The sequence below is a fragment of the Macaca thibetana genome, chromosome 19, assembly GCF_024542745.1.
Source record: "Macaca thibetana thibetana isolate TM-01 chromosome 19, ASM2454274v1, whole genome shotgun sequence".
NCBI lineage: Eukaryota > Metazoa > Chordata > Mammalia > Primates > Cercopithecidae > Macaca > Macaca thibetana.
Genome location: NC_065596.1, coordinates 39,528,872 through 39,541,018, shown reverse-complemented (window position 1 = coordinate 39,541,018; position 12,147 = coordinate 39,528,872). Strand labels below are relative to the sequence as shown.

The 12,147-nt window shown below is 54.9% G+C and overlaps 1 protein-coding gene across 1 annotated transcript; it reads left to right on the top strand.

Moving 5' to 3' along the window:
- Positions 1 to 423: 423 nt before the first annotated feature.
- Positions 424 to 12,060, top strand: LGI4 (leucine rich repeat LGI family member 4). The gene is made up of 9 exons (XM_050768763.1): positions 424 to 1,430; positions 1,837 to 1,908; positions 2,177 to 2,248; positions 3,893 to 3,964; positions 4,075 to 4,146; positions 4,377 to 4,546; positions 9,517 to 9,681; positions 9,758 to 10,263; positions 11,070 to 12,060. The coding sequence occupies exons 1-9, from the start codon at positions 1,261 to 1,263 to the stop codon at positions 11,382 to 11,384; spliced, it is 1,614 nt and encodes a 537-aa protein (XP_050624720.1). The 5' UTR covers positions 424 to 1,260; the 3' UTR covers positions 11,385 to 12,060.
- The last annotated feature ends 87 nt before the right edge of the window (positions 12,061 to 12,147 follow it).

Sequence of the window (12,147 nt, the reverse complement as noted above, 5' to 3'; positions counted from 1 at the left end):
GCTGTAAAGTGGTGGTGATAATAGCACCAACTTCAGAGGGCTTTGGCAAGATCAGAATGAGTTAATAGATGAGCTTTTAGGACAAGGCCAAGCTCAGAGTAGATGCTGAAGAAGGGGTGGCATCATCATCGTCATCATCATCATCTTCTTCACCATCATCATCTTCTTCATCATCATCATCATCTTCTTCACCATCATCATCTTCATCATCGTCATCATCATCATCTTCTTCACCATCATTATCTTCATCATCATTGTCATCATCATCATTATGTCCTCGGGTTGGTGCCACCCCCCAGTGGGTGTTGGGCACTCGAGGGTTAATTTCAGAGTAGGGGAGGGAGGCCGTGGGCTTGGGGCAGGGCAGAGGTCCTGCCGAGTGTGACCACCAGAGGGAGCAGCTGGACCTGAACTGGCCCCACTGACAGCGCCCAATGCACTCTCCTGGAGCCAGGGGAGGGGGCTGGCGGAGAGTGGCCAGGAAGGGATGTCCCCAGCCCCCAGGGGCCTCTCCTCCCACCCCGCTCCAGTCTGCAGAGCCATCCGGTCCCCACCCTGGTGACATCGTCCTCCTGCTCCCGCAATAGGGTTGAGTGGGGAATCTGGGGTGGGGGCTGGCGTGAGTGGTGGGACGGCTCCAGCCCTTGGTGGCCCCTCCCCCTCCTGTGGGGCTGCCCAGTCCCTTCCCCAAGGCCGACCTTCTCATGGCCTCTGACCCCCTCCTCCTTCCCACCCTACTCTGCCGGGTGCATCGGGTGTCCAGTGAACCCCTTTCCCAAACCTTCAGGGAGAAGGGACGTGGGAGGAGGCAAAGAAACTACAGGCAGGGAGCTGGAAGGGGGGGGAAGGAGACAAGAAATCAAGACTCCAGGCAGCGGGACGCACACACTCACATACGCTCACACACATAGAGGCCAACAGACAGACAGCTACCTAAAGCCTGAAAGACTGACAGCAACACAGAAAAAGAGACACACACAGAAAGAGAGACAAAGACAGAAATAGAAACAGACTAACACGCAGAGTCAGAAATACAGAGACAGAAAGACAGGGAGAAAGAGAAACAGAAAATTAGACACCAAAGAGATACGAACAGGGAGGAAGGCCGACTGAAGGAAAGACGGAGAAGAGGAGAGAGAAGCCAGGGCCAAGCGTGCCAGCAGGCGGATGGAGGGCGGCCTGGTGGAGGAGGAGACATAGTGGCCCAGGCTGAGCTGGGTGGGCCGGGAGAAGCGGGTGCCTCAGCGCGGGGGTGGGGGCATGGGAGGGGCAGGCATTCTGCTGCTGCTGCTGGCTGGGGCGGAGGTGGTGGTGGCCTGGAGGCCCCCAAAGGGAAAGTGTCCCTTGCGCTGTTCCTGCTCCAAAGACAGCGCCCTGTGTGAGGGATCCCCGGACCTGCCTGTCAGCTTCTCTCCAAACCTGCTGTCACTGTGAGTGTCCAGCCCTCTGCACACCCAAAGGTGGGGATGGAAGTCCTGGGACCCCAGAGGTCAGGATGTGGTGCTGAGTCCCCAGGAAAACAAGGGCCCATCAGGATCTCAGGAGATGGGCAGCAAAGGCTGTCGGGATGCCATGAAGAGGAGTGCTGGCATCTGGGAGGGAGCAGAGGGAAACCCCAGAGGGCAGGAACAGCATTTGGGGCCCAGGAAGAGGGTTGAGTGCTGTCATGGTCCTTGTCAAGCCAAGAGGGCAAATGCCTGCCTCCTCTGGCATGCAGGGGAGACACACCCAGGGTCAGGGTGGCACGCTGGGGTCTCCTGGATGGCAGAAGGCTCTGGTTTGGGACTGGAGCATTGCTGTGGTGTCCCCCTCACCTACCACTGCCCACATCCCCAGCTCATTCGTCAGGACTGGAGTCACCCAGCTGAAAGCCGGCAGCTTCCTGAGAATTCCGTCTCTGCACCTGCTGTGAGTGGGGCCTGGCTGGGCCGACAACCAGCGCAAGGGAGTGGGCGGTCATGCACATGTGTGGGAATGAATGCTCACACAGATGTTAGGTGGGCGTTCATGCACGTGTGTGGGGGTGTGTGCACACGTGCGTGCAAAAGCATTTGTGTCCATGCACATACTCACACCTGCGTGCCCATGCCTGTGTGGGCTGAGGGTGGAGGCCAGGGTTAAAATGTCAGATGGAGCCCGCAACTCCGGGAAAATTTTTTTCTTGCCCCCTTGCCAGCCTCTTCACCTCCAACTCTTTCTCCGTGATTGAGGACGATGCGTTTGCGGGCCTGTCCCACCTGCAGTACCTGTGAGTGAGGCCAGGGGATGGAGGCAGGTGGGCCTGGGAGAAGGAAGGACCCTTCTGTGGCTCCCAGAGTAGGGGGAGATGGGAGCTGTGGCCCTGAGGAGAAGGTGTTTGGACATCATGGTGGGATGATGTTGATAAAAATGGTGAACCCAGTGGTGGTGATGATTTGGGTGATACTGACAAAGTTCTCAGGGCTGGTGTTAATGTTGCTTATCAGTGTTGATTATCACCTCATTTCTCTGCTTCAAGATCTACAAAGAGCCCAGTTAACCAGAGCCTGGTTCTGGCTCTACCTGACTCATGGGAGCCCAGGGAGGGTGTAAAGAAGTCAGAGACAAGAGACGTTTCAAATGACCAGGAAATAACTCTGAATTAGGTAGTGGTGGTGATACTGTGGGATTGGGTAGTGGTGGTGATGGTGGCAGCGGTGGCAGTGACAGCATGACAGTGCTGGCGTTTATGTTGGTCATGGTGTTGATGATAATGGCAGTGGTGATGACCCTGTTGCTGCTGTTGACGTGGGGTTGGTGGCATTATTGATGATGATGGAGTGGGGATGATGTTGGTAAAAATGGTAGCCCCAGTGGTGATGATGCTCTGGATGAAATTGATGATGAAGTTCTTGGGGCTTGTGTCTGTGATCATTATCAATGTTGTGGGGTGGACCATTACAGTATTGGTGTTGACGTTGGTGATGGCTGTCGGTAGGATGTTGGGGTTGGTATGAATGGCAATGTTGTTGGTACTGGGTTGGTGATGATGGTGAAGGTGTTGGTATTTATGGAAACGCTGGCAGCGGTAGTACCCGTGGTGGGCGAATGTGTGCGTCTTGGGTATAAGGGAGAGGTTGTTTGTGTTGGCAGTGTTGGTGGTGCTCATGCTGATGTGTGCTCATGCTGATGATGCATTGGAGATGAGGGTGGCAATCTTTTTGGTGTTGAGCATGAAAGTTGTGCTGTTGGTGATGATTACCGGTGTTGTTGGTGTGGAGTTTGGTAATGATTATATGGGTGTTGGTGTTGATGGGAGTGGGTGGTGACGTTGTTATTGGTGACAATGATGCTAGTGTTGGTGATGATAGTGGCAAGGTATAATGTTGGGGATAGCAGCAGTTACTGGTCCTGGGTTTGATAATGGTAATACAGACATGGGTGTTGGGGATGCTGGCATTGGGTTGGTCATTACGGATGATGCTGGAGGTAATGTGGTGGTCTGGGTGCTAGCACTGGTGGTGGTGATGGTGATGGCAGGGTATGGTGTTGGGGATAATGGCAGTTATTGGTCCTGGGATTGATGACGGTGATAAAGACATGGGTGTTGGGGATGCTGGCATTGGTGTTGATCATTCCTAATGATGCTGGAGGTGTTGGTGGTGATTTGGGTGTTAGCACTGGTGATGGTGATTGTGCTGGTGGCGGCAGGGCAATGTTCACAGTGAAACTGGCATTGACTATGGGGCCAGTTTCGTGGCTTCTAGAATTGACGGCTGGGACTTTGGCAAGGAGAGGTTTTTGAGAGGCTTTCCTTGGGATTGTCCATGGTATTGGAAGAGAATTCAGCACCTTCCAGTGGGCCTATGGCTTTCATGGGGTGCGTTCCCTGAAGCTCAGTGGGCCTCCCCGTGACCCCAGCTTCCCTCCACAGCTTCATCGAGGACAATGAGATTGGCTCCATCTCTAAGAATGCCCTCAGAGGACTTCGCTCGCTTACACACCTGTGCGTGCCTCCACTGCCCCAGCCCTCCATGAAAGGCACCCACACTCCACCCCCCAGGGGACACAGGGTATCCTCGTGGCTGCTGACGGTGCCTTCTCTTCCTCCACCAGAAGCCTGGCCAATAACCACCTGGAGGCCCTCCCCAGATTCCTGTTCCGAGGCCTGGAGACCCTTACTCATTTGTGAGGCTCATGGGGGCTGGGAATGTGGGGGTTGGGGAATGTTTGTGTCATAGGGGGCATCCATGCCCACTTCTGGTCGGCGTGCATGCATTTGGCTGCAGTTGTTCTTATGTATTTTTCTCACCACTATGGAGCCCCATCTCTGGGGACACTTGCCTGGGGTCGGGCAGGAGCACAGCCCCCAGGGTGTGGAAGCGGGGTCGCAGCCCCTCCCCGGCCTCTTGCCCCAGGGACCTCCGTGGGAACCCGTTCCAGTGTGACTGCCGCGTCCTCTGGCTCCTGCAGTGGATGCCCACCGTGAATGCCAGCGTGGGGACCGGCGCCTGTGCGGGCCCCACCGCCCTGAGCCATATGCAGCTCCGCCACCTCGACCCCGAGACCTTCAAGTGCAGAGCCATAGGTGGGGGGCTTTCCTGATGGGGTGGGAGGCGGGGGATCTAGGGGAATGACTGCCAGGGCCAAGGGGCTTGCCTCACTCCCTGTCGTGCCTTTTCCCGGCGTGGGAAGACCCTGAGCAAGCAGTGCTGCCTTCCTGAGCCCCAGTCTTCTCATCTGTAAAGTGGGGGTAATAAACAGTGATATAGGAGTGCCTTGGGAATTCAGTGATACATCTTCACATGTTCGGCATTTGGCGCCAGGCCTGGGACAGGAGGTCCTTATAAACGTTCACCCTTGTTAACATAAAAGCAACCACTTTAAAAAGTCTTCGTTAGGAGCCAAGTATTGCGCTAAGAACTGCAGGTGCAATGTCACCTCATTTACATTGACTCGCCTTTTCTATAAATAGATTTTGTTGCCTTTTGGGATACTGGGTGGTGCAGAGAGCACAGAATGGTGAGGCCAGCCCTGGGTCTCGCCCTCAAAGAGTTCAATGTCCAGAGGAACGCAGGCCCATACAGGACAGCCCAGGAACTATCTGGGCAGGATGGGGAGGCCTAGCCAGAGGGGTCACGGCAGGGATGGGGGAATCTGTGGGAGCTGAGGGAGCCCAGAGTCAGGGCCAGGGCCACACAGATCTAGGGGGACAGGAAGGGCTTCCTGAAGGAGTTTAAGCCTGAAGGGTCTTTACGCAGATGCTTTTCTTTTCTAAGAGTTGGGGTCTCATTCTCTCACCCAGGCTGGCGTGCAATGGTGCCACCATAGCTCACTGCAGCCTCAAACTCCTGGGCTCAAGTGATCCTCCTGCCTCAGCCTGCCAAATAGCTGGGACTACAAGCATATGCTACTGTGCCTGGCTAATTTTGTTTAAAAAACTTTTTTATAGAGATAGGGTCATGCTACGTTGCTCAGGCTAGTCTTGAACTTCTGGCTTCAAGTGATCTTCCCACCTTAGCCTCCCAAAGTGCTGAGATTACAAGCATGTGCCACCGCACCCAGCCACAGATGCTATGAATAAATAACAACAGCAATAATTATTATTATCTATAACGATATGAAGGGGCCTGCCCCTTCACACCTGTGGGTATTTCTCACAAGGTGGAGACCAGAGACTGAGAAAAGAAATAAGACACAGAGACAAAGTATAGAGGAAGAAAAGTGGGCCCAGGGGACTGGCGCTCAGCAAGTGAGGACCTGCACTGGCACTGGTCCCTGAGTTTCCTCAGTATTTATTGATCACTATCTCTACTCTCTCAGTGAGGGGGATGTGGCAGGACTAAGGGTAATGGTGCAGAGAGGGTCAGCAGGAAAACATGTGAGCAAAGGACTCTGTCATAAATAAGTTTAAGGAAAGGTGCTGTGCTTGGATGTGCACGTAGGCCAGATTTATTTTTAATTTTACACAAACATCTCAGTGCAGTAAAGAGTAGCAGAGCAGTATTGCCGCCAGCATGTCTCACCTCCAGCCATAAGGCGGTTTCTCCGATCTCAGTAAATAGAATGTACAATCGGGTTTTACACCAGGACATTCCATTCCCAGGGACAAGCAGGAGACAGATGCCTTCCTTTTATCTCAGCTGCAAAGAGGACTTCCTCTTTCACTGATCCTCCTCAGCACAGACCCTTTACAGGTGTCGGGCTGGAGGACAGTCAGGTCTTTCCCTTCCCACGAGGCCATATCTTAGGCTGTCTCAGTGCGGGGAAACCTTGGACAATACCCAGGCTTTCTTGGGCAGAGGTCCCTGTGGCCTTCTGCAGTGCATTGTGTCCCTGGGTAATGGAGAACGGAGAATGGTGATGACTTTTACCAAGCATACTGCCTGCAAACACATTTTTAACAAAGCACATCTTGTATAGCCCTAAATTCATTAAACCTTGAGTCAATACAGCACATGTTTCTGTGAGCACAGGGTTGGGGCTAAGTTTACAGATTAACAGCATCTCAAAGCAGAAGAATTTTTCTTAGTACAAATCAAAATGGAGTTTCTTATGTCTTCCTTTTTCTACACACAGTAACAGTCTGATCTCTCTTCCTTTCCCCCACAATGACATACATGTATGATTATTATCAACGTATAATTATTATGATTCTAAGTGTAAGAAAGGCATGTTTTTGGTCTGTAGGACACATAGAAGAAGGGGATTTATTTTTATTTATTTATTTATTTTTTTTTTTGAGACGGAGTCTCGCTCTGTCGCCCAGGCTGGAGTGCAGTGGCCGGATCTCAGCTCACTGCAAGCTCCGCCTTTTGGGTTCACGCCATTCTCCTGCCTCAGCCTCCCGAGTAGCTGGGACTACAGGCGCCTGCCACCTCGCCGGGCTAGTTTTTTGTATTTTTTAGTAGAGACGGGGTTTCACCAGGTTAGACAGGATGGTCTCGATCTCCTGACCTTGTGATCCGCCCATCTCGGCCTCCCAAAGTGCTAGGATTACAGGCTTGAGCCACCGCGCCCGGCCGAAGAAGGGGATTTAACTTAGGGAGTCCTTCTTCACTCAAATTATCCAACAAACATTCACTGAAGTCCACTCAGTGTCCAGCCCTGTGAGAGGTGATGGTCACTGTGGTTGGGGCCTCAGCCCTGGCCTCATGGGACTTACAGTCCTGGGAATTTGGGGAGACAGACATTTAACAAACACTGCACAAATAAATGTGTGCTATACATTGTGATAACTACAGGGAGTGATGACAGAATGAGGGTTCCTTTGGGAGTCAGAGAAGGCTTCTCTCAAGTGGGGATGTTAGGTCTGGATGTGGCTAAGTGAGGAACAGAAGGAAGGGCTCTTCAGGGAGAGGGAACAGCCTGGCCAGTGGCCCTGAGGCAGCATAGAGCGTGCCCTGTTTGAAGATCGAAAGAAGGCAGGTGTGGCTCGGGGTAGTGAGTGGAGGGACAACTATGGATTTTGGAAGCCACAGAGAGGAGAGTAGACTTTATTCTGGGCTATGGGAAGAATGGAAAGTTTTTTTGTGTGTGTTTGTTTATTTGAAACAGGGTCTCGCTCTGTCACCCAGGATGGAGTGCAGTGGTACAATCACGGCTCACTGAGGCCTCAACCTTCCCAGGCTCAGATAATCCTCCTGCCTCAGCTTCCTTGGTAGCTGGGGCTACAGGTGCGCCACCACCATGCCCTGCTAATTTTTTGTATTTTTTTTGCAGAGATGGAGTTTTCACTATGTTGTCCAGGCTGCTCTTGAACTCCTGGGCTCTACTGATCCATCTGCCTTGGCTTCCCAAAGTGTGGGGATTACAGGCGTGAGCCACCACTCTCGGCTGAGAGTTTTGAGCAAGAGGTGATTTGACAGCCATTTAAAAAAGATTTGTCTGGGCCGGTTGCAGTGGCTCATGCCTGTAATCCCAGCACTTTGGGAGGCCAAGGTGGGTGGATCACGAGGTCAGGGGTTTGAGACCAGCCTGACCAACATGGTGAAACCCCGTCTCTACTAAAAATACAAAAACTAGCCGGGTGTGGTGGCAGTCACCTGTAATCCCAGCTACTCAGGAGGGTGAGGCAGGAGAATTGCTTGAACCTGGGAGGCGGAGGTTGCAGTGAGCCGAGATCACAACACTGCACTCCAGCCTGGGCGACAGAGCGAGACTTCATCTCAAAAAAAAAAAAAAAATTCGCCCTTTAGGTGGACATTGTATGTAGTTTGGTTCATTGCTTCAACGCTGGCACCTGGAAACAGGGCCTGGCACACAAAGTGAAATATTACAGCCTGGAGTCAACTGCCCAGCTCCCCCACTAACAAGCAGAGCAGCCTTGGTGCCCCAGTGACCATGAAAGCCAACCCGTTGTCACAAACTCTTAAAATACCATGAATTAAGGACAGAGGGATCTGGAGTGAGCTGTCCAGGTGCGTGGGGCAGCCCCTGGGCATCGTCCTTGCTTTCATGCTGGAAACCAGGTTGTGGCACACCCACGTGGTGGGAAAGGAGACCAAGTCGGGACAAGCTCTTTCCAGGTGTGGTGTGGCTCATTACACTCATCACATCTGCCCTTGTTCCATTGGTCACTCGGTCTCAAAACAGCCACATCTAACTTTCAGGGAGGGCGGTGAATGGGGGTCCCGGGATAATGCAGCCTCTAGCTGGGCGGCCTAGTGACCAATTCCAATCCTCTCTCCTGGAAGGTGGGAGGGATGGGTTTTGTTGGATAACTGGCTGCCTGTGCCATTTAGCCTTCGTTTTCTCATCTGCGAAGGGGAGATCATAACAGAATGTACCTCATAGGGATGTTGTGAAGTTAAATGAATTAATCGAGATGCTTTTTCTAAGGGATTATTTGGTGATGCCACACAGCTTAGAAAATAAGGCTTATTGGCCGGGCACAGTGGCTCACGCCTGTAATCCCAGCACGTCGGGAGGCCGAGGTGGGCGGATCACGAGGTCAGGAGTTCGAGACAACCCTGGCCAACACAGTGAAACCCCGTCTCTACTAATAATACAAAAATTAGCTGGGCATGGCGGCGGGTGCCTGTAATTCCAGCTATTTGGGAGGCTGAGGAAGTAGAATTGTTTGAACCCAGGAGGTGGATGTAGCTCATGCCTGTAATCCCATCACTTTGGGAGGTCAAGGCAGGAGGATCTCTTGAACCCAGGAATTCCAGACCAGCCTGGGCAACATAGCAAGACGTCATCTCTGCAAAAAATTAAAAAATTAGCCAGGCATGGTAGCACACACCTGTAGTCTCAGCAGCTCAAGAGGCTGAGGCAGGAGGATCGCTTGAGCCTGGAAGGTGGAGGCTGCACTGAGCTATGATTGTGCCACTGCACTCCAGCCTGGGAGACACAGTGGGACTCTGTCTCAAAACAAAACAAAATCCCCACCCCCCCACAAACCAAACAAACATCTACAGATCAAGATTCCAGTTCTATGTCCCTATGAGGGGAGTACATGAATGGCCCCCATTTCAGAGATGTAGGCAAACTGAGGCTCAGCAATGAGGACCCTGGGTGCCCTGGGGCCTGCCTGACTCTGTCCTCCATCCGCAGAGCTGTCCTGGTTCCAGACGGTGGGGGAGTCGGCCCTGAGCGTAGAGCCCTTCTCCTACGAAGGCGAGCCTCACATTGTGCTGGCACAGCCCTTCGCCGGCCGCTGCCTGATCCTCTCCTGGGACTACAGCCTGCAGCGCTTTCGGCCCGAGGAAGAGCTGCCCGGTGAGCCCCTCCCCGTCCTTCTGCCTGTCCAGCATCCTGCCTGGCCGGCCTGACCTGCCTCCCCACCTCCCCACAGCGCCCTCCGTGGTGTCCTGCAAGCCACTGGTGCTGGGCCCGAGCCTCTTCGTGCTGGCCGCCCGCCTGTGGGGGGGCTCACAGCTGTGGGCCCGGCCCAGTCCCGGCCTGCGCCTGGCCCCAACGCAGACCCTGGCCCCGCGGCGGCTGCTGCGGCCCAATGACGCCGAGCTCCTGTGGCTGGAAGGGCAGCCCTGCTTCGTGGTGGCCGACGCCTCCAAGGCAGGCAGCACCACGCTGCTGTGCCGCGACGGGCCCGGCTTTTACCCGCACCAGAGTCTGCACGCCTGGCACAGGGACACGGACGCTGAGGCCCTGGAACTGGACGGCCGGCCCCATCTGCTGCTGGCCTCGGCTTCCCAGCGGCCCGTGCTCTTCCACTGGACCGGTGGCCGCTTCGAGAGACGCACAGACATCCCTGAGGCCGAGGATGTCTATGCCACACGCCACTTCCAGGCTGGTGGGGACGTGTTCCTGTGCCTCACACGCTACATTGGGGACTCCATGGTGAGGCTGGGCCTGGGGGCGGGGGATGCACAGCCAGGCCTGATGCTACAGCTGACTCTTATCGAGGGCTGGCTTTTCAGCACCGACCCAATCTTGCATACTAAGCCTCTAAATTCTGACCTAGCCTCACATGCTGACCTTTGAACCAGGACCCCACCCCACATTGATGCCAAGACTCTGACCCCCTCAAGGCAGACTGACCCTAAACCACTCCCCAGTCCCCAACACTGACACTGGCCCCAACATCCTGATTCTACCCCCAGATGCTGGCTCTGTGACTCGGATGCATTCCACACTTCACCACAGCCACACCTGTCCCCACCCTGACACTGAGCCCCCAAGGCTGATGCTGGGGTTAAGCCCTGCCCACTCTGTTTCTGGAGTGAGGTGCAGGCAGGGGAGGGTTCTGAGCCTGGAAGGGCCCTGATCTGACTTAGGTGTTCACAAGGTCTCTGGGTGGGGAAGAGACTGGGGGAGCAGGGAGAGGAACCTAGAGACCAGGGAAGAGGTTACCAGGATGGTCCATTCGGGAGGGGATGGAGTTCGGCCAGAGGTGGTGGGAGAAATGTACAACTACAGTAGGTGAAACTGACAGAGTCTATGGCTGAGTGCTTCTGTGTGGGGTGTCAGGGCAAGAGAAGGGCTCAGAACAACTCCGTGTGTGTGGCCGAACAGCTGGGTGGTGACCTTTAGGAAGATAAGAAAGCTATGGGAGTTTCGGGACCGACAAGCTTCAGCTTCCAAGCTCTTCCAGGGCCCCCAGAGACCCCCAGGACCCCAGGCCCTCACTGGCCACACCCCCACAGGTCATGCGCTGGGACGGCTCCATGTTTCGTCTGCTGCAGCAACTTCCCTCGCGCGGTGCCCACGTCTTCCAGCCACTGCTCATCGCCAGGGACCAGCTGGCCATCCTGGGCAGCGACTTTGCCTTCAGTCAGGTCCTCCGTCTTGAGCCTGACAAGGGGCTCCTGGAGCCGCTGCAGGAGCTGGGGCCCCCGGCCCTGGTGGCCCCCCGTGCCTTCGCCCACATCACTATGGCCGGCAGACGCTTCCTCTTTGCTGCTTGCTTTAAGGGCCCCACACAGATCTACCAGCATCACGAGATTGACCTCAGTGCCTGACACCACCAACAGGACTCTGGGCATGGCTGGGGCCCCGGGATGGCCCCTTGTCTGGCTCCTGGCCCCACTTTGGGTGATGGCCACCTGTGAGCTGCTGACCATGGGCCACGTTCATCAGCCATACGTCTAGGCCTTAAGCCCACTTCTTAAAGGATCTGCACCCATGGGGTGACATAGAGGGTCACAGCCTATTGGACCTCCCGAGCTGCCCTTCAGGTCTAAAGCAACATCTGGACATCTCGGCTGGGACAGATTCCCCATCAAAGGCAACCTGGGGGTGCAGGCTGGTGCACTGCATGGAGTCGAGGTGGACATCACCTGCAGAGCTCCATGAGGTCCGGAAGTCCCCTCTCAACCCGCTCCCACCCCCGCTGGTCCCTCTGAAAGCACTGAGGAGTCGATGGCATTCCTTTCCCATTCTAAACTCCATGCAGCCAATCGCTTTCCTGGAAAAGCACCAACCTCAAAGCCAACTCAGCGCTGGGCGGGTTCCCCTTTGCTGCTTGTGCGCATGCGTGCGGCCGCCAGGCGCGCTGTGCCTCTTGCGCCTCTTGCGCGTGCGCGGGGCACAAGGAGGGACGGCGGGAGGTGTCGCGGGGAGCCCGGTGCCCTCCTGGATGGGCGATGGAGGCAAGGACAAGAAGAGTCCGAGCTCAATAAATGCGCTGTGCACCCTGCCCGCCCAGTGTTGTGGATGCTTGGGAGAGGATGTCCTGTGAACAGCACAGGGTGGGGATGGTGTCCCTGGAGCAGTGCTAAGAGC